The sequence below is a fragment of the Thermobia domestica genome, chromosome 6 (genome assembly GCF_964235325.1).
Source record: "Thermobia domestica chromosome 6, izTheDome1.hap1.1, whole genome shotgun sequence".
Lineage (NCBI taxonomy): Eukaryota > Metazoa > Arthropoda > Insecta > Zygentoma > Lepismatidae > Thermobia > Thermobia domestica.
Genome location: NC_137459.1, coordinates 186,002,000 through 186,024,389, shown reverse-complemented (window position 1 = coordinate 186,024,389; position 22,390 = coordinate 186,002,000). Strand labels below are relative to the sequence as shown.

Sequence of the window (22,390 nt, the reverse complement as noted above, 5' to 3'; positions counted from 1 at the left end):
GATTTATTTCCAGAGGTGGAGGTAGCAGCATCGCCAGATTTATTCCCCGAGCTGGATGGATCAACATCTCCTGATTTATTTACGAATGTTGAGGAAAAAGAAATTCTTCGCTTATTTGAAGAATTAGATGAATGCAAACCACTCACACCTTCAGCAAGTGCTTCACCACTGGATTTTGCATCAACAGAACAGAAAGAACCATTAGATTTGTCAGTTCATTCGAAATTGGAAGTGTTTGTGTAACTGTGACAATGTGGACGAAAAATGTGTTCAAAAAGTGTTATAAACCGGAAACAAAAGATGTGCTACTGTGCGAAGGGTGCACCTTAAATTATTTCAACCAATTTGGGCATAGATATTTGTAAATAAATTAACACTCGAGGCAGAAGCCTGGTGCATCATGAGTAATAATAATGTGAGACATTAAGTGTCTGACATGTATATGAAAGCCCATTTGAGTACTAAAGTAAACATACACATGTTTCATGAACAATACGAACATTTATTAAAAACACCCAAATATATTAAGGAAGAATTAGTAAATATATAACTTGAAAAAGACAGAAGTTTTAGTTGTAATATGTAATTTTTGTATATAGTTTTTCTTTTTCTGTATATATATTTTTCTATGTTTGTATGTATATATTATTTTTCTACACCTGTATGTATTATTATTATCTTTGTATAAATATTATTTTTATAGTTATATATTTTATGTTAGTGAAATAAATATATACACAAAATTTTATTTTTGATTTTTATTTCATATTAATAAAAACTTTTTCCTGAGTAAAATATTTACTTTTTATGTGTAAATTTTGAACAATCTTCGATTGTGAACTTGTAAATAAATCGCATCATTAGAAACACATATTTTTAATGGTTCGCTTGCTATACAATCTCTGAACAATCTATGTTTGTGAAACATTTAAAAGATCGTAATTTCCTCGAATACTTCGTGTGAACAGATAAAAATTTAATTGGATCGTTTGTTATTTTTATATTATCTTTCCCATCAGAACAGCTACGCTGTGAACCTACAAATAATGGTGAAAATAATAAAATTTAATCCCTCACATGTGTAACATGTTTGAGCAATATGTGAGTGTACTAAAGAAATGATCGTTGTTAATTATTTGTTCGTTCGTGTTATTTATTTTAAATTAAATCATTTTCACAGCAAATTCAGAACACTTTGTGTGAACGTTTTAAAATGTTGTAAATAAATCGCTTGCTATGCAAGCTAAGAACAGCTACACTGTGATTATTTTATTTGTTCGTGTTATTTATTTTAAATTGCTTCATTTGCATAGCAAATTCAAAAGAGAAAAAATACTATCGAAAATACTAAAGTAAGCTCGTTGTTTAAAATGTTGTAAATAGAGTGTATGCATAGCATATTCCTAAGAACAGCTACGCTGTGATCTTAAAAATAATGGTGAAAATATTAAAAATGCGAACTTCTAAATAATTGTATAACAAATTCACCTCATTTATATTTTTCTTTCTTGCAGAAACTCCGCTAATATATTCTATCGTTTCCTTTACAAACTCGGTGTTAAAAATGTTTGGATCTATTCAATTATATGCTGTGATTATTTTATTCGTTCGTTTGTTACACAAATTCAGAACAATCGTAATTGTGAAAAAATAAAAATTAGTAATTGAATCTCATAAGAACAACTACGCTGTGATCATACAAATAATTCATAATAAATTACTCTGAACAAATTTATTTGTGATCTTATGAAGAATGTTCTGAACTTGTAAATAAATCCTATACATCATAAGAACAGCTACATTGTGAACTTACAAAAATAGAAAGTCGCTGTTAATTATTTTAATACTTTCGCTTCCGTAGGAAGCTCCAGTCATTTATTGGATCGTAACCTTTTTTACGTTTCGCTTGATATACAAGCTGTGAATAATCTATGATTGTGAAACATTTCAAAGCTCGTAATTTTCTCGAACACTTCATATGAACAGGTAAAAATTTAATTGGATCGTATCTTTTAATCCCTCACATGTATAACATGTTGGAACAATATGTGAGTGTACTAAAGAAAAGCTCGTTGTTAAAATAGAGTGTGATTATGTTAAAAACTCGTTGTTAAAATTGTTATAAATAAATTGCTTCCGCAGGAAGCTCCAAATATATATTAGATCGTATGCATAGCATACTCGTTGTTAAAATAGAGTGTGAACTTAGAAAAATTCATTAGAAGCACGGTGTTAAAATGCTGTGACTATATTAATGAATGAAATGAAAGAAGCAAAGTTATGAATGGAAACAAGAATTATATATATATAATAAAAATTTATTTACAAGTTTCATTAATATATTCCTGAAAAAATATTGTTTAATATATTCAAGATTTATAATAGTACATGTACAATTACATGTTGGCCAATTCAATGCTGAAAGTCTTTTATCAGTTGTTTATGTTAATTTACACAGTTTGCTTTTATTATTATTATTATTATTTTGTGATTGATTAACACAAAAGTTTTCATTTTCCATTACAACTTTTTAAAAATGCATATTATATTGTAAAACTTTTTGCAAGAATAATTCAGTAATTAATTCAATGTTTTTTAACAATATGTTATATAATGCATATGTAAATTCCCAGTTTTCAATTTCGATATTACTATGCACTGTTGTAAATTCTTCATATAACGCATGATATGTTTGCATATTAACTAATACACGCCATGCATTATAGCAGAGTATATCATAGTCTAAAGTAATACAATCCTGCTCATCTACATTACTGCGATTTTGAAAACATCCGTAACACAAACGTTTATGTTCTGGTTTCCATCTTGCAACAAACACACACACATTGTCCATTTGCAGAGGAAGAATTACAATTATATTCGCAATGGTCGTATGTATTTAGGGAAATACACTGATACACTGACGATTGTTCATACATATATTTATCCTGTTCAAGATATGTTTCTCTTAAATCAGAAATGTGATAACCATTAAATGTAATTTCCTGATATGTATAGTTAAATTTGTTTATAAGATATGGAATAATGTTGGTATCTATATATTTCACATCAATTTTCAGAGATCGTTTGAATATTTGATTACGCGTTGATTTTCTAATTAGGAAATTCCACACAACAGTATCACTTACACATTTGTGCCCAGTTTCATTTTTACTACGAATTGCACAACTTTTACAAAGTAAAGATTCAGAAAGTTTATAATTTTCTAGTAGTTTTTTTACACAAACTTCACTTACTTTATTAGGAGTATATTCACACTTTAGTTCGTTGAATATTAAAATGTCTTTAGAAATTGTATTTTGATCTGCTACTTCCTCTTCAAAGGTATTTCATTTGGATATCTGAAACTTCTTCTAAACACAATATCTTTCATTACCTCCTGCTTAGGAAAAATAATTTTACATTTATCATCTTCAGAAATATCACAATCATTTGGATGGACAAAAATAACTTTCTTTTGTTTTCCAAGTTCTAAACGTTTTTCACGTGGTGAAATATACTTATAGTCTACCTATTACTTTTGGATAATGAAAGATTATTTTGAATTTCAACTTTTCGTTTTTTATTATGAGAACCTGAAAATGGTTTTATATGTGACGATGTAATAGTTTTCGTTTTGCACTATCGGCAACAGACTGCCTTTGACAGTACTTCTTATCACGGTAGAATCCGCTTTATATTAGTATCATCCACGACCTGATTTATATTCACAAACCTGCGCAGAAGACTGCGCATTACCATATTTAATATTTCCAGGTACATCACTTTTTATTATTAGTGAATCTTATGAAAATTTTATGTATGAAAATAGACATTATATAATAAATTTCATGATACTGTTTTATAAAACATTTTACTATTTTATTAACATATAAATATTGTACTCATAATACAATAAAGAACGGAAACCACATATTAAGTTCAGTATCGTCAAGATACAACTTGCAATTCAATTTTGTTGGATCGCTTCATTAGAAGCTCCGAGGAATATGTTCATACAGGAGTAAAATATCCTTCGATCAGCACCATTACATGTACGTTTTGCACTGCATAATGGTATGCAGTGTGGATACTCAAAATAAAAGGGATTTGAACTCGGAGGATCGTAATACATATAGTACGTTCCAGATATGCACACTCCTCCAAATTATGTAGGAATCTTGTCAGACTGAAGGAGACAAAGAAAAATATATTCACGATTATCTTGCGCATGAGGGCATACAATTAAATGAAGAAAATATTGGAACGAACCCGGAACTGATGTACACAGCTAATATATCCATCAATTCGCTTTATGGAAAATGGAGACAAAGCACGGAATTGTCATAATCTGTAATTGTTAACACGTTGGAAAAGCTTTTAGGGCACCAAAATATGATGCATAAAACGTATTACCCGTCGGAGATAAACATCTTATATTTTGTACTATAATACGGAGAATAAGAATAAAACTTGGGTAATCTCAAACGTTGTTTTTGCAGCGTTCATTACATCTTGGATAAGGTTAAAACTATATGAACTGTTGACGGCTGTACGGTCTGAATTCGTATTTTATTGTGATACAGATAGTATCATGTTCGTACAATGCCGTGATGAGAAATCTCCATTTACATTAGCGTCATATTTTGAGTTTAATCGTAATTTTTATTCTTTCGTTTTCATTTCTTAATTGGATTGTATCTTTTATTCTCTCGTTTTCATTAAAGAAAACTCGGAGGAATTATATTCCGAAATATTAAAAACTCGTAAGAACAGCAACGCTGTGAACCTACAAATAATTCCGAAATATTTCAAAGAAACTCGATTTTAGTAAAGGTCCAGAAGTTTGGAAGTTTACAACCTTTTACGGTTTGGGGCCAAAAAATTATGCGTATAGACTTAAAGAAATTGGGACGGGAAAAGTAAATTATGTTTATAAAATTAGAGGAATTACTTTCGACAGTAGAACTTTGGAAGAAATTACGTTTGAACACTTTTACGATTTAGTCCACGGAAAAATTGAAAAGAAAGTGCTTCAGGACCCTAAAAAAGTTTTATTATTGTGTCGCGGCCAGAGACAAAGACACATCAAAAAGTAGCTAAAAGGACAATGATTTATAAAAGGTTTAAGTATAGGAGATATGAAGCTCTAGCGAAATTGGTATGACAATTGTTAGTACATTAATTTCAAATAATAGATAAATATTATGTAAGCATATACGAAGGTATTGTTTCAAAGAATATAACAATAAACAATTCAGTATACATGACATGACGTCCAATGAAGGAATTGAACCCTGATATATTATTTCATACCCTCGAAAATGTCTTAAATACTAATGGACACTTTATTTTCATGGATTCAGTAATTTTTAGGGTACACACTGTAAATCCTCGTAATGAAAGAGGACCAGTACTAGTAAGTACGTTGATCTCACTACACATCCGGCGAAACAATATCATATACTGCCTTCCGAAGAGCACAATTATAAGCAACTATATAGGTTAAAAATCATCCGGAACAACTACTGAAGCAATCCATAAAAATAACTACTGACGTGAATGTAGACATCCAAGAGCGGTGCTGGTGCTGATGTGAAAAATCTTAGTTCGTACCATATATGAGATTACTTAATTTTGTCATCATTACATAGATGTATTTTCTTATTATTGAAAAAACTGTTCAGTATTTTTACAGTGTAATTAATTATAACAACACTTGAAGTAAATAATTTTTACGTTTCGATTGCGATGCAAGCTCAGCGTTTGTATCCTTTTATTTCCTTGGAAACTGAACAAATTTATTTGTGATCCTATGAAAAATGTGAACATAATAATAATAAAAAAAAAGTTGTTAAAAATTTTTAAGTTCTAATTATACACATACGACCTTTTCAAGTATATACCTTTTAAAATCTTTTTCTAGGGATATTTTTATTACTTCATTAATAAATCATCATTTTTAATTGCTTTTTCATATGTATTAAAAATTGTCGTAATGTGAATGTTTTCAATGGTATTTCTGAAATTGTTGTAAAATTTCATCCTGGATGTCGATATCAGTAATTAACATATCACTTTTGTTTTTAAAATATCCTTATGAATTACTAGGCATTTATGTGCTGCACTTTGTTTATAATTGTCTGAACACACATCGAACACTTAACAAAGTTAGGTAACAAAGTTCTTCTCTTAGGCTGCCACAAATAGAACGTTTTTATTAAACATTGAATGTTAATATCATTATTATTATGGCATTCACACACGCAAAATATTTCATCCGACATGATTTGTCTTCTATTCAGCAATTCGTAGACACAGTTTTCAAATAGTCTTTCCTTTTTTATTTATATATATACACAAGCACAAATACGGGTAAAATTAAGGAACTGACATATATATTGTTATTACGTTAGTGAGCAAGTTTTAGCGGAAACGCCCACTTAAAAACATGCAACCAATAGATTTCATTATCTTTTATGCCCCCGTTTTAGAATGTAATCTGACGTTTTTCTTCAAGAACTCTCTTTTTAGAAGTCTATAACATTTTAAAACTGTTACTCAAATTGTTAAAATTGTATAGGTGGAGTAAACTTAGTATAAAGTGAAACTATGGGTTAAATAAATGGTTCGCTTTGGGGAAAATTATCTAGCATAATAAATAGTCTTGATTGATGGAAAAGTTTAGGTGCACTACCTAACAATACTGATAAAGCTACCCTCTTTCAGTGGAAAAGGTACCGTTCGCTTTGCGGAAATTATTTAGCAAAAATAAATAATCTTTACTAATGGAAAGTCTAGGGGAGACTAAAAACAAACACTTGCGTAAACAAATTTCTCTTAGCGAAACGTGTATGATCACGGTGGCTTTCTCCTAACAACATTTCATATGATTGAAATACGCAGTTCCATATTACAAAGGGAGTTCTCATCAGTACTTCTCCAAAGATATAACACTCATAACGCTATATCTAATTTCAATGGTTACCAAAAAATTCAGTTGAAAATGCACTACTCATAAAACAAGTCTGAGCACAAAAAATTCAATGCAAATCCATGTTAATCAAAATTACTTAAAGCTCCCTCGTGGCTAAGCGGTTAGCATACGCGCCTTTGGCGTGGGAGACCCGAGTTCGATTCCGGGCGGAGTCTCATGTGGTTCTTATTATTTTTGATGCATAATGATATTCCTGAAAATTTAAAAATAGCCTCGCTAAACTCAAAATCTATTATTATTCACGTCTCACATAGCCTTACTGTTCAAAGAAGTGCTAAATTCACAATCAAATATATTATCATTATTATAACCATTTTTACTGTTGGGAACCTAGTTTTCATTCCCAGTGGGACCTCATGTGGCTCGAATTCCACGTTAAGTTGTAGGTTCACGTCTCTCATAGCCTTACTGTTCAAAGAAGTGCTAAATTCACTATCAAATATATTATCATCATTATAACCATCTTTCATAAGGGAAACCCGAGTCCCATTCCCGGTGTGAGCTTATGTATTTCAAATTCCACGTTAAGCTGTAGACTCACATCTCACATAGCCTTACTGTTCAAAGAAGTGCTAAATTCACAATCAAATATATTATCATTATTATTATAGTCATCTTTACTGTTGGAAACCTAGTTTTCATTCCCGATGTGAGCTCATGTGGTTCGGATTCCACGTTAAGTTGTAGGTTCACGTCTCACATAGCCTCGTTGCTAAGAGACGCACTAAAGTCGAAATCTATTATTATTATACATATCTTTGATGTGGGAAACCCATGTTCATTTCCCGACGGGTATCTACAAAATATAGCCTCGCTGTTAAAAGGTACGTTAAACTAAATTCAATTCAACTTTCTATGAAATAATAACATTCACTTCTATCTATCACACGTAATACAATAATAACCTCGAAGAAAGTTTCTCTTAAAATGTAGTTTTCCCATCAATTTTTAAAAAAAATACTATGAAAGAGAAACTAATTAATTAATTAATTAATTAATTGGATAATCCAACAAAAACTAACTTACGTTTCAAGTTCAAACGGTGGAAGTTGAAAAAAGCAGGTGAAAACTTCAGAAGACACAGAAACACACACACGCTCTGACTTAGTATTGATAATAGGGCAGGGGGATTTAAGGGTTTTTATATAGCTTTATTTCGATATGGGCGGGCATTTTTTCGTATGCAATTAAAATATAGGTCAGCTTTTATTTCGTATATTGTAATTTAATTAGTAAATATCATTATCGTTCCTCTGTCTTGTTTACGCGTGCTGTTCATACATCTAATTTTAACAATGTGCATATCCATGTATTCTAAGAGCATTAATCTCTGTACGCAAATCACTCATTGCAAGTCTAAATTCGCTCTGACTAATGTACTGATATCGTATTTTCGTGTACCAGAGGACAAAGATTTATCTCTGACTAACTTATTTTTCAATTCTCTATGTGTATTATAAAGCAGTGAAACATTGATTTATCTGCAAGTAAGATACTGATAAAGCATTTGTCATCTCTTCCCTGTTTGTGTTCCAAAGGACTAAAAGTATTTTCGTTATCCATGAAACATCCATTTATCTTATTTTTCTATCGTATCAGATTGTTTACAAGCTCGCAAATACAACTTGGTCCGTGCTGTAAAAACAAGTGATTTCGTTAACCATGACGTGTACTTGATGGAACATCGATTTATCTGTGTTCCTTGTAAATATCGTATCAGATTGTTTATGTGTTCTCATTCAAAAATCAATATAAGGAAGGTAATATGACATATTTATATTTGTGCATGTCCTCGTGATTCAACTCAGTTTCCTCATTCTGATAAATATTTAAGTTCACTTAGATATAAGCCACGCCAGTACAAAGGTGATATGACGTCAGTACACCGTCACCCTGTGTTTATGCTTTTCTTAAATGTTCGCAATTTACTTAACTGGTAATGGACTGTCTTCTAACAATGGAAACTTTCAATAATTGTTTTTAGTTTTTATTGTACCTTACTAATCGCTGGTTTTTAACTAACACTTAAAATAAACCACAAGGTACATATAATAACTGCACTGTGTTCATTGCACTTAAATAACAAACTTAACTTCAAAATTATGGAAGAAATGTTCGTGCCTCGTGCCTTATGCACCGTCTCTCTTCAACACTTTCCATCTTGAATAACAAATGAAATCTAAATTTCGTAGAAACAGTGTTTCCAGTTCTTAAAAAATATTACTACATAACATAAGACTTAACATGCCGCCCGCCAAAAAAGGGCTAGTGACCTTTTTTTAAAAAAAAGAACAGAAAACAAACTTCACATAACAAATAAAATAGACTAAAACAGGAAATAAATATACTTTAACATGAATGACATTACGATTCATCATTATTTGGTAAAACACAAAGTCCTCTAATTGAGCGTTTATATAAACCATTGGAAGTTTTAACAGTAGCCACTCGAACCAAACCGTCAGGTCCAGAATGCATTTCAGTGATGACTCCCAATTTCCATGATAGAGGAGGTAGCTTATCTTCTTTGAGAACCACCAATTGACCTGGCTGTATGTTGCCACAGCTTCTCTTCCACTTATTTCTTCATTGTAATTGTGACAAATATTCCATATACCATCTTCTCCAAAACTGTTGAAATTGTTGTTGGATCCTTTGCCATCTTTGATTTGAACTAATCTTCTCCTGATGTAAGTCACGTTCTGGTAGTGCTGTCAATGGTTGACCAATAAGAAAATGACCAGGAGTTAATGCTACTGGATCATTAGGATCATTGGATAATGCTACAAGAGGTCTCGAATTTAACCAAGCTTCTATTTGTGTGATTAATGTTGTTAATTCTTCAAACGTGAGATATGACATTCCCATGACTCTTCTTAAGTGGTATTTAAAGGACTTAACTGCAGCCTCCCAAAGACCACCGAAGTTGGGCGAATATGGCGGAATAAAATGCCATTGGATTCCTTCAGTAGTTGCAAAATTCTTAATCCTTTCTTGATGGTCAGCTGTATGCAACAACTTTGCGACTTCTTGAAGTTCCTTGTTGGCACCAATGAACGTAGTTCCATTGTCGCTATAGATATGCTTGCATTTACCTCGACGAGATATGAATCTTCTCAAAGCAGCTAAAAATGCCTGACTAGTAAGATCACTCACAACTTCGAGATGGATAGCCTTTGTTGCTAAACACACAAACACTGCAATGTAGCACTTCACCTTTGTTTTTGACTTTCTGGTACCAGTTTTGATGTAAATAGGACCGGCAAAGTCAATTCCAGAATTTGTGAAAGGTCCTGTTAGTTCTACTCTATGTTTTGGTAGTTGTCCCATTAGTTGTTCTGGTCCAGACGCCTTTAATCTTTGACATGTAATACACCTTCTAATAACTTTCTTGATGGCATTTTTACCATTAGGTATCCAATACCTTTGCCTTAGTGATGCTAGCATTAACTGACATCCAGAATGTAGCAATCGCCTGTGTTCATGTTCTATAATTAGTCTTGTTAGGTGATGATCTGGTGGTAGAATAATTTGATGTTTAGCATCAAATTCAAGTTCAGACATCTTTAATCTTCCACCAACTCTTAGTAATTGTTGATCACATATGAAAGGATTGAGAGACAAGAGTTTGCTCTTATTGCTAACTCTTCCACTTTCTTTAAGATCAGACATTTCCTTAGCATAAACTGAGTTTTGAACTTCTCGTATTAGTCTGATTAAAGCTTCTTCAATTTCTTCCAAAGTAAGAGCATCTACATTTCTTCTTGATGCTTCTACTTTAGCATTCTTGGAAAACCGCATGCAATAAGCCAAGACTCTCTGAAGTTTGTTCAAAGTAGAGAATCTTTCGATTATACTATTATCTTGACTTGTCACTAAGTAACTTGATTTTAATTTCTTCTGTTCAGGAATCTCTCTGAGTGGGGCAGGCTCCGTCTTAGGCCAATTAAGTGAAGAACACTGTAACCATTGAGGACCGTTCCAACCACAAATTATTATGTATTAACTTGTCAGGACTTGTTCCCCTTGATACAATATCTGCAGGATTTTCACTTGAAGCGACGTGTCTCCATTCTCCTTCCACTTCTTGTACCTCAGCAACTCGATTGCCAACAAATGTTTTCCATCTATTTGGACTCTCTCTCAACCATGCTAAGACCACCATAGAATCTGTCCACATATATATCTGGGATATTCGTTGTTTTAATGCCTTAGTTACCTTCTTGACAAGTTTTGATGACAACAATGCTGCACATAACTCTAAGCGAGGCAGGGAAATTTTCTTTATGGGCGCCACTTTGGACTTAGCACATAATAGCTTCGAAGTAACTTGACAATCCTTGTTGACGGATCTTAAATACACACATGTCCCATAAGCCTTTTCTGAAGCATCTGAGAAAGCGTGAACTTGAATGTCTATCAAGATACCTGACTGAATAACCATTCTGTCTACACTGATATCTGATAATGAAGGAATGAATTCAAGTACTGTCTTGCATCTTTGCTGTAGTTCTTTAGGAAGTGTTTCATCCCACTCCAATCCTGCTTGCCACAGATCTTTAAAAATTATCTTACATACGATTGTTATTGGACTAACAATTCCCAACGGATCAAAGATTGAAGCAATAATACACAACATCTTGCGCTTTGTTAAATTATTATTCGACCTTTGATTTAGAGTGAATCCATTCATCACTTGAAGTTGATCAGTTGCTGGATGCCAAAGTAATCCTAATGTTTTGACTTGACCCTTATCGTCTAAGCGTAATGGAAGTTGTGTTTCTCTCAATTCTTCAGAGATGGATTCCAATAACTCAGTACTGTTGGAACACCACTTTCTTAGCAAAAAACCACCCTTTTGCAGCATTTGTATTAATTCGTCCTTTATCTTTAAAGCTTCCTCCAAACTTTCAACTCCTGAAATACAATCGTCAATATAGAAGTCATTCTTAAGAATTTGTGCTGCCTTCGGATATTCACAAGCTTCTTCTGCACTTAATTGCTGGAGACAGCGAGTAGCAAGGAAAGGCGCTGAGGCTGTTCCGTATGTGACAGTCTTTAATTCATATACCTTAATGGGTTCTTCTTCTGATCTTCTCCACAAGATCTTCTGGAATTTACAGTCACGCTCATCAATCAAAATCTGTCGATACATCTTCTCTATATCTGCAGTAAAAGCTATAGGGTAGGTGCGAAATCTTAATATAATTGACTGCAAATCGTCTTGCACAGTTGGACCAACTTTGAGAACATCGTTGAGTGAAATGTCACTAGTTGAGCATGCGGATGCATCAAATACTACTCTAGTCTTCGTAGTAGTACTAGCTTCCTTAATAACTGGATGATGAGTCAAGTAATATCCTTGAGTAATATTAGGGCTGTCTTCCACTTCCTTCATATGTTCCAAAGCTTTATACTCTTCAAGGAATGCCACATAATCTGTGCGTAACTTGGGACATCTATTTAACCTTTTTTCTAGTTGTTGTAAACGCTGAACAGCTGTCTTATAAGAATCACCTAACTGGATCACTTCTTGTTTGAATGGCAGTCTCACTATAAAGCGTCCTGTTGAATGTCTTCTAGTGTTTGCGATAAAATGTTCTTCGCACTCCCTTTCTTCTTTGGATATAGGAGTTTCTTGAATATCTTCTATTTTCCAAAACTTCTGCAGCTGATGGCTTAAATCATCGTTGTTGTGCAAAAAGAATGTTCGATGTTCTGGCGTGAAGTTGTTGTGCTTTAGCATCTGATATTGTCCTGAAACTATCCATCCTAACTCTGTATTTTGGAGAACTGGAAATGCTCCTGGACGCACCTGTTGTCCTGCTTTGAGTAGACTAAAGAAAATTCCAGCACCTAACAACAAATCAATCTTACCAGACTTGTAGGATCCGCTAACTGTAAATTCGGTGGAAAGTTCCATTCTTTAATGTCAATATCAGCATCAGGTAAATTTCCCGCTATTTTGGGCAATACAAAACACTCAACATCTACACTAAAATCACATACAGCAGAGAATACTTGTAACTTACTTCCGTGTTTAACGTTGCAACTTACATTATTAATACCTTGTACAGGAACATTGATAGGATATTTCTTTAATTTTAACCTTTGAATGAGAGATTCTGTTGCAAAATGAGATTGGGAACAACTATCAAGCAAAGCCCTAACCATATGTAATTTACCATTGCAATCTTTAACTTGAACAACTGCAATTGAAAGTAAAACACGCACATTACTTTTAGGCTTCACAGAGCAATAAGTACTAGTATTAACAACTTCCTGCCCTTGAGACATTGACTTTTCCCCTACAGGTTCCGTAACAGAATCATTTTCAACACTGGCAGCATGATAAGGCTGTGATTTCTTAAAATCACTATGCAATAACGTGTGATGCTTGAGATTACATATTTTGCATGCACTTAGCGAACAATCTTTCGCTACATGGTTGACAACTTTCAAACAATTAAAACAGTTTCTTCTGTTTCGCAAAACTTAATCTTTTGGATACACTTAATTTCTGAAACTCATTACACTTGTGCAACGCATGACTTTGTTGACAAAACGAACACAAAACATTAGTACTCACATAAGATTGTCTAGCATTTTTTACTTCCTTGACAACATTAGATTTACTGAGATGCGACTTTGATTGTGTAGACTTTACCAATTCTAAGGCCTGGCATTTATTTTCTAAAAAGACATGAAGTTCTTCTAAACTAGCAAACTGCTCCCTATTTGTTTGATTTTCAAAGTCTTTACGTGTTTGTTCATCTAGCTTTTCCAAAACTAGGTGCGATAACAATATATCCTCCAAAGGAGTATCTAACTGTAACGCATTAAGTGCATTTACGTTACTTATAGTTTGATTTAATAATGTCCTTAAGTCCGCCACTGAATCTTTACTGACAGTCGGTAATGAAACAATGCCTTTACATGAGCAGTTGCTATTACCTTTGGATTATTATACCTTTTGCATATCATTTCCCAAGCAAGTTTGAAATTTTCACCTGTCACTGGTATATTCTCAACTAATTTGCTTGCTTCACCTGATAACGAGGACAACAAATAATGAAATCTTTGAATATCATCTAAACTCTGATTGTTTACAACCAAACTACTGAAAGTATCATGAAAATGTCTGAAATCTATAACTTGACCTTTAAATGTTGGTAGCTTTATGACTGGTAATTTTAGACACCCTGTATTCGCGGTTGAATCACCTGACGAACTTCTATTGCTACTACTAGCCTTCTCAGCTCTTTCAACAATTGACGTCATTTTTGCAAGAGTATCGTAGTAAGTAGCTTCAAACAGCTCCCTATCCTGTGTGTATTCATTGTTTTCGTCCTTTAATTCAAGCTGTTTTTGCACTTCATCGTATTCTTTGAATATATTGGGTAAACGTGCACACCTAACTTTAATTTGCATTACATCACCACCTGCTCCAAATTGTTCAACAAATGTTTTCATTCTTATAAGGGACGCTTTAGCTAGGCCTCTTGCCTTTATAAGAGAATTTGTATTTGAATCCATTGCTTGTGATATATCTACCTGAAGTCCTTATAACAACAGACCTTTACACAAGTAAAAGAAACAAAAAAATATACTTAGCTACGTGACTGCTACATTGCGCCTTTGTTTTTCTTCAAATTGCAATGCACAGCTGAATGCGTAGGCGCGTACGTGATAAGTCCACTAGGTCAATTTTGCGTCTGTTTCGTAACACTCACTGTCTTTACACACACATAGTCAATATGAATGTTTGAATGATTCACTTATTATTTTTCTTGGCACAACACTTCCTCCATTCGGCACTGGAGGACCAAAAAACTGTTTATGCTTATGTTCTTAAATGTTCGCGATTTACTTAACTGGTAATGGACTGTCTTCTAACAATGGAAACTTCCAATAATTGTTTTTAGTTTTTATTGTACCTTACTAATCGCTGGTTTTTAACTAACACTTAAAATAAACCACAAGGTACATATAATAACTGCACTGTGTTCATTGCACTTAAATAACAAACTTAACTTCAAAATTATGGAAGAAATGTTCGTGCCTCGTGCCTTATGCACCGTCTCTCTTCAACACTTTCCATCTTGAATAACAAATGAAATCTAAATTTCGTAGAAACAGTGTTTCCAGTTCTTAAAAAATATTACTACATAACATAAGACTTAACACCCTGTCTATCTCTCTCAGAAGTCGCTCAGTTCGCTCAGTCGATGGAGAATGAAGTCTCTGCACAGTGTTCCCGCATGCATCTTTACAGCGAGTTCTTAACAATTTTTAACAAGGAGTATGGTTTGCCAAAATTTATCTACTGCTTCAAGTAGAGTCTCTGTAGCTTATACAGTCCACCCTCAATCAAAGATAAAAATAATATAGATTGATGACTCAATGTAAAGGATTTGTACTGCAATTCCACTTCCATCTGGTGGTTGTTTCTTGAAACCGTGCGAAAACGCTGCATGAACCACCTTTTACGTTATGATCGGACCAATATTCATTCTACTTTATTCGAAACGAAAGACGAATAGTAGCTTTACACCAAAAATCCCGTATCTGGTTTCCAAACTGTTTGAGGAAACAACAACCAGATGGCAGTGAAAATGCTGTACAAATCTCCAACGTTGGAGATACCCATCTGCAAATACCCTCAAAATGTAAGTCGCTTAAAATACCCGAAGGAGTTCATTTGGACATCTATACACTTTATTGTGAACTATAGTCATATTTTTCTTTTTTTCTATTTCTGTACGCAGCAACAATATTTCGTCGGCTTCTCTGATACACTATACTGTTGCCTATTGTTGCTTTCCACCAATAACAGGCTTTTTTCTGTTTTTTTATTTGTCTTGAAATACGTAGTTTAAAATACATAACTAAAGTGCAGATTTTTGACATCTGTTGTAGTGTATGCAACTACTACTTGAAGTAATCACTGGCGAATCATGCGTGAATTTTGATTTTCTTCTATACAAAGGTGTAACCATTTTCTAATCTAAAATGAAATGCACTAGTGCAAGTAAACGTAAACGACCTAGATCAGAAGACAGAATTTGTGCTTCCAGTCCGAATTTTTCTTCTGTTATTTCTCAGTGGGTGTATGAAGATGAAGGCATGAGTTCAGAGGAAAGTGAAGTATCAGATACAAGTGAAGAATATATTCCTCCTGCCAATCAAGATGAAGACGAATCTTCTGACACTTTTGATCAAAGTGATAATGAGAAAGACGACGGTATGTGTGGAAATATTCAATCTGCTTCAAAACAAGACGCAAATCCCCTAATAAAAGACAGTTATTATATTGCACCCAGTGGTATGATATGGAATAACAATCCATCTCCTCCAGTCAAAACTCCCGTTCACAATGTTACAAGATTTAAACCAGGACCTTCAAAAGGTATGAGAACTGATTCTCTCATCAGTGTTTGGAATATGTTCATTCCGCGCACTCTCCTGGATGAAGTTGATAGATGCACCAACATGGAAGCAAAGAGAGTGTGTCAATTGCAAAAGAAACATTGGGAGGACATATCATTTGAAGAAATTCTGGCTTTTTTCGGAGTTTTGTTACATATCAGGGCAAACAAGGCTTGGGATGTTCCTGTGCGGGAACTTTTTCTTGATAAATGTTCCAATCCATTATATAGAGCTACGATGTCAGTGAATCGTTTCGAAACCATAAGAATATTCCTAAGGTTCGACGACAAAAGAACACGACAAGCTAGGCTAGAAACACACAAAATTGCGCCTATTTCTTACGTATGGCAATTGTTTATTGAACAGTACAGAAAAGTAATGGTCGCAAAAGAAAATCTAACAATAGATGAACAGTTAGTTACATTTAGAGGCCGTTGTGGTTTCATTCAGTATATGACAAAAAAACCGGAAAAATATGGCTTAAAAATTTTCTGGATGTGTGAAGCAGCAACAGATTACGCTTTGACGGATTAGTGTACACAGGAAAGAAACCAGGAGAACCACAACAGAAGGATTTGGCCCTAAATACAGTGAAACATTTAGTTCATACTGTTGTTGGTACAGCCCGAAATATCACCATGGACAATTATTTCACCAGTATACCTTTGGCTAAATATCAACTGGAGAAAAATTTAACTGTGGTTGGGACATTACGACATAATAAGAGAGAAATACCAAAGGAAATGAAACCAGGCGCAACTCAGGCAGTGAATACTAGTAAATTTGCGTTTCAAAAGGAAATTACAATGGTTAGTTACTGTCAAAAGAGAAACAAAACCGTGATTCTTCTAAGCACAATGCACCATGATGATGCAGTTGACATCGATCACCCTAAAAGGAAGCCAATTATTGTAGAATTTTACAATGAGACTAAGGGTAGCGTTGACGTCATGGACCAGCAAGTTCGTAATTACACATGTAATAGGCAAACCAAACGCTGGCCCGTGGTACTGTGTTGTAATATGATGGATGTTGCTACGCTGAATGCATTTATTGTTTATTGTGACCAACATCCCACGTATCACTAAAAAGTTTCAGACCAAAGAAGACTTTTATGGAAATGAATTATATGGAAATGATTCTTCCACATATGTTCATAAAATCTGCCAATCCTAGTGTTGCCAAGAGACGAGACTTCAGGCTGTCTCGTCTCGTCTCGTGCAAAGCATGTCTCGTCTCGAAAAATGTGCTCGTCCCGTCTCGTGTCTCGTCTCGAGAGGTTCTGTCCCGTCTCGTCTTGTCTCGCAAAAAATAGCAGCATACCATGGGAACGAAAGTAAACTGTAGCAGACTGCACCATGTTAATCAAGATACAACTAATTTATTACCCAGAACACACAAGACAAGAAATGTCACGGTAGCTACACCGTGAAGCATTTACCTCTGGTGTGTGTGGTAGTCGGTTCGATCTCGGTTAGTGCCATGTGAGCTTTGTGGTGGACACACATCGAGTGTGTGTGTGTTTTCTCGAAATTGTCTTGTATCCTATCACTTTCTTCATTCCACTAATTTCCCCATCATTATCTATTCGGAGTGGGCCAAAGTTGCCTACAGGTCTTAAAAATAAATTCAAATAAGCTCACAAGGTAAGGACAAATAGTTTAAAAGATAATATATCTCTGCTGTTAGTTGTCTGAGGCTTCTCGACTCTGTTTTTTTTTTTTTTTTTTTTTACATTTTGAATCATTGAAATTTGTTTCACCAGTTTCAATACACGAATATATAGTAAATTGATCATAGGTACGTGGAAGATGAAGACAAATGTCAAATAATGTTTTCACGACAAGCAAAGTTCGGTGTAAAGGTGTCCTTATCCCCGACACTACCGTATACTATCAGCCGACTTGCTTTATAGTGTCTCTCTCTCTCTCTCTCTCTCTATATATATATATATATATATATATATATATATATATATATATATTAGTTAGATAGATAGATGTGTGTGTACACTTTGATTTCATATATTCCAGCCTTTAGGTTTCACAGTGTTAACCCATACCAATCCAAAAACTACTTTCCATTTTAGCATATTTAGATTTCTTGCAATTATTATATATATATATATATATATATATATATATATATATATATATATATATATATATATATATATATTTTAAAAAAAGCTTGGAACCAAATAATTTTATTGAGGAATTGAAATTTTATAGGTTACTACACACTAAACTCTACTTGACACATCGGAGGAAAGAATGCTTGGTGCCAGTCTACACCTCCATGATACAAATCTCTTCCCATACTCGCGGGGTGTGTGCCCCTATATGGTGGTTGCCCCGTTTGTGTAACAAACTTATGACAGTACATCCAGATTAGCTAGTGGTCTAAAAAATGATTTTTGGGTGGCCATTTTGGATTAAAGTTTCTTATATTGTCGTGATCTATTCGTAATCATACAACGTACAACTTCATACCAAACCGAGCGGTATGCGGCGATAGACCATCGGCTTGAAGGCCCCGGGTTGAGTCCCGGAAGGGTCATGTGTATGGATTTTAACAGCATTTGTTTTTCCGTATTGTGTCAGGGGGCGTAATCGTACGGAATAAAAGGATTTCAGTCTGAAAAATTTGGAGAGAATATCCTGGCCAGGTTACTTTGATGGGAGTAAGGAATTAGTACAAATATAGAATATACATTTTATAGCAGGGTTAAAAATATGGTTTGGGTATCCTATTTCTTTTCTGTTAATTATGTTCTTCAATGTTCGAATTTTGATCATTCTCATGATATTTTCTGCTTTCAACGGAGTTCCATAAATATTATGCCAAATGTTCTTTACATTTATTAAGTTCGAAAGGTTTTATGCGCCTGTAAGAAACCATTTTTGAAGATAATTCAGGTCCTAATGAATATTATTCACTAGGAAAGTGAAGTATTCCCCTCCTCTCAACATGGAAGTAGAGGGCAATTTCGCACTCTGGTCAGATCAAACATTTCCGCGTAACAAAAGGAAGGCCCCCCTGTAAAACCTCTTCACCTCCAGGGTTATTGTTACTATAGGGGTACCATAAATTTGCTGAAAGCAAACAATTTGAAGGGTTTGTCGACAATATCTTTGCTTTCTTTGTCCATCGCCCGGCTTCCAAACGAAGATGTGAATTTTTGAACATGACTGATGTAAACGGGCGATTGGTAAAACGGCAAAAGTATGTTTTATGTGTGTGTGTGTGAGGGAGAGAGAGCGAGAATTTCAGTTGCAAGATGACTAGGGATGCGTACGAATCGAGTCGAGTCGAGATTTAAGCCTGTCTCGACTCGACTTGAGAAAATGTTGTCTTGACTCGTGTCTCGACTCGAAAATATGTTTCTGTCTCGACTCGTGTCTCGACTCGACAGTCTCTGTCTCGACTCGACTCGAATTCGAGTCGAGACGTCTCGAAATTCGCGTCGAGACAAAATGTACGAGTTAAAATATACGCACACATCAGCCAAACCATTATGACTACCTACCTAATTGTCAGTATGTCGACTTTTGGCATGGATAAAAACGGCGACACGTCTTGGCATACACGCAATGATCCTTGATAGGTCGCTGGAGAGAGCTGACACCACATGTGCACACTCAGGTCACCTAATTCCCGTAAATTCCGGGAAGGGGGGCGATGCGTTCTGACGTCACGTTCAATCACATCCCACAAGGAATATCACTCAAATGTGCGGCTCCAATTTCAATGAAACTTTTTTTTTTGCTGATAGAAGGCATGTATGCATTGCTTGTGATGACAATTTTTTTGCCATGGTGCATGTTTTCTATTTTTTTTTTAATAACTTTTAAGAGTTGTGATGTGGTTATTAGAGAGTACTACAGAAGCCCCTTACTACCCTTTGTAAACGGAGCGTTAATGAAGAAAAGTGAAGAACAACCATGTGGATACATATAAGTCCTGGGGGGAGGTCGTATGGTAGGTATGACCTTGATGGCAGCCATCTTGAAATCCGCCATTTTGAATTAAGGTCAAGTTTTCAAAATGGGAATAGGGTAATATGATACATAATTTCGGGCTAGAATTTAATTAGGAAAACAATAGTGAGGTTAGTTTTAAGATACACCCATTTGGGGGAAAGTTACAGGCATATTAATTGTTTTTACTTACTATGTGCGTAAGTCCCTTCTTACTTTCGTCTCAAGACCTGCAAATCGATCGCAACGGCAGAGCCCGGTTTCGCACTAATGTTAAGAAATCTTTAAACTCACTTGAGGCAATATTTGTGGATTATTGTATTGTATTTTGCCTTTAATTAAATTGGAATCCACTTCGTGATCTTGTGTAAAGTATCACTAAAAGAGAATTTCTGTTTTTATGGAGAACGTAAGCATAGCAATTATAAAAGGTGAGTAAGGTGCGTATGTATTTATAAGAAAGTTTATTTTACGAGTCTTTTGTGGTTCCGCCAACCTATTCTTTAGTTTTTTTTAAAAAAAATACTCATATCTCATAAATAAAAGAACTATTATAAAATCTCTTACCACTATTCTTTAATACTTATAAAATTTTATTTATTGTAAAAGCACTGGCGAGATATTTCTTATCGCCCACTAAAATGATGGTGGAGCTCCTTCGTGGCTAACGGTTAGCATACTTGCCTTAGGCGTGGAAAACCTGGGCTTGATTTCCGGTGGGAGATCATGTGGTTCGGATTCCACGTTAATCAGTAGGTCCACGTCTCACATAGCCTCGCTGCTGAACGGGACGTTAAACTCAGAATCAATTCAACTCAAAATTATGGTTTTGACTTTATTATGATGTCATTAGTTTAAACGCCAAACTGCGCAGTAATTATAAACATTGACTACATTATAAAATTGTAATTTGTGACTACTAAAATATCAGAAATTAAAGATTATTCTTTGGGTTTTGGGAAATTTTGAAAAACGTGGAAAACTGGTACTGCACCGATACAACACACTTTTTGGATTTGTCATTGTGTAAAGTGATACAAACTAAAGAAGAATTGCAACTTTATGAAATTGTATTAGAACTTATTATCTAAAAATAAACACCAAATAAGTGTAATTGAATTGTTTACAAAACTAATCATGATGAGAAAACTTTTGAATACTATTATACAAACAATTATTCTCTTTTGTTTAACACTGTAATGTAAAGATCCAATAGTCAAGAAATAAATATAACAATAATTGTGTTTGAACATAATTCACGGTCGTTTTCTACAATCCTAAAACACGATTGTCTAGTTTGTTCAGCATTGTTTATTAAAAGAATACTTAAGAGCCTGACGCTAAATGATGTCTGTCCGACCAAATCTTCAAGCCTGATTACATCCATGGGTGTCAATATGTTTCCCATACTAAAAGAATAAGCCTTTAGTTTTTTAAAAAATGAAATGAAATCTTTGAGTTTAAATTCCCAGGATTATGCCTGTTAGGCTAAGGGAGATAATGATTAAAGTAAGTGAATGATGATGGAAGAATTGTTGGAATGAAATTGTGGGAGGAAACGGGAGTACCCCGAGAAAACCCACGAGCACGATGTTGTCCACTACAAAACTACTTTGCCGGGAATCGAACCACAGCCCCACGCACCAGAGGTAAGCGCTCTACCACTGAGCCATAGTGCTCCATCTAATTTGTTTAGATAATAAACTAAGTAGTAACAAAGACTATTTCAAAACCACTGGTTATTTACTAAGTAGTATTTTGTGTTCGCAAATATGATGTACGCAAATGTTACCACCAGATCTCAAAGGGTTAAACATGCATTTCGCGGTCTGCAACCCGATTTCCAATAGTGATTCTGGACAAACATTCATCTACCAAGAGATAGAAACACGCAATGAACCCAGGAACATTGTCGAACATGATCGTTTTGGTGTACAGGTGTTCTTGTGTGTGCGATTAAAAAAGAAAGAAAGAAAAGAAAAGA

General features: G+C 34.3%; 1 protein-coding gene across 1 annotated transcript; it reads right to left on the bottom strand.

The window, feature by feature from the left end:
- Positions 1-10,943: 10,943 nt before the first annotated feature.
- On the bottom strand, positions 10,944-12,920 carry LOC145687388 (uncharacterized). Its single transcript, XM_081760843.1, has one exon. The coding sequence runs from the start codon at positions 12,918-12,920 to the stop codon at positions 10,944-10,946; it is 1,977 nt and encodes a 658-aa protein (XP_081616969.1).
- Between the last annotated feature and the right edge of the window lie 9,470 nt (positions 12,921-22,390).

Excerpts from the sequence above, each read along its gene's own strand:
- LOC145687388 (XM_081760843.1), bottom strand. The coding sequence starts at position 12,920 with ATGGAACTTTCCACCGAATTTACAGTTAGCGGATCCTACAAGTCTGGT.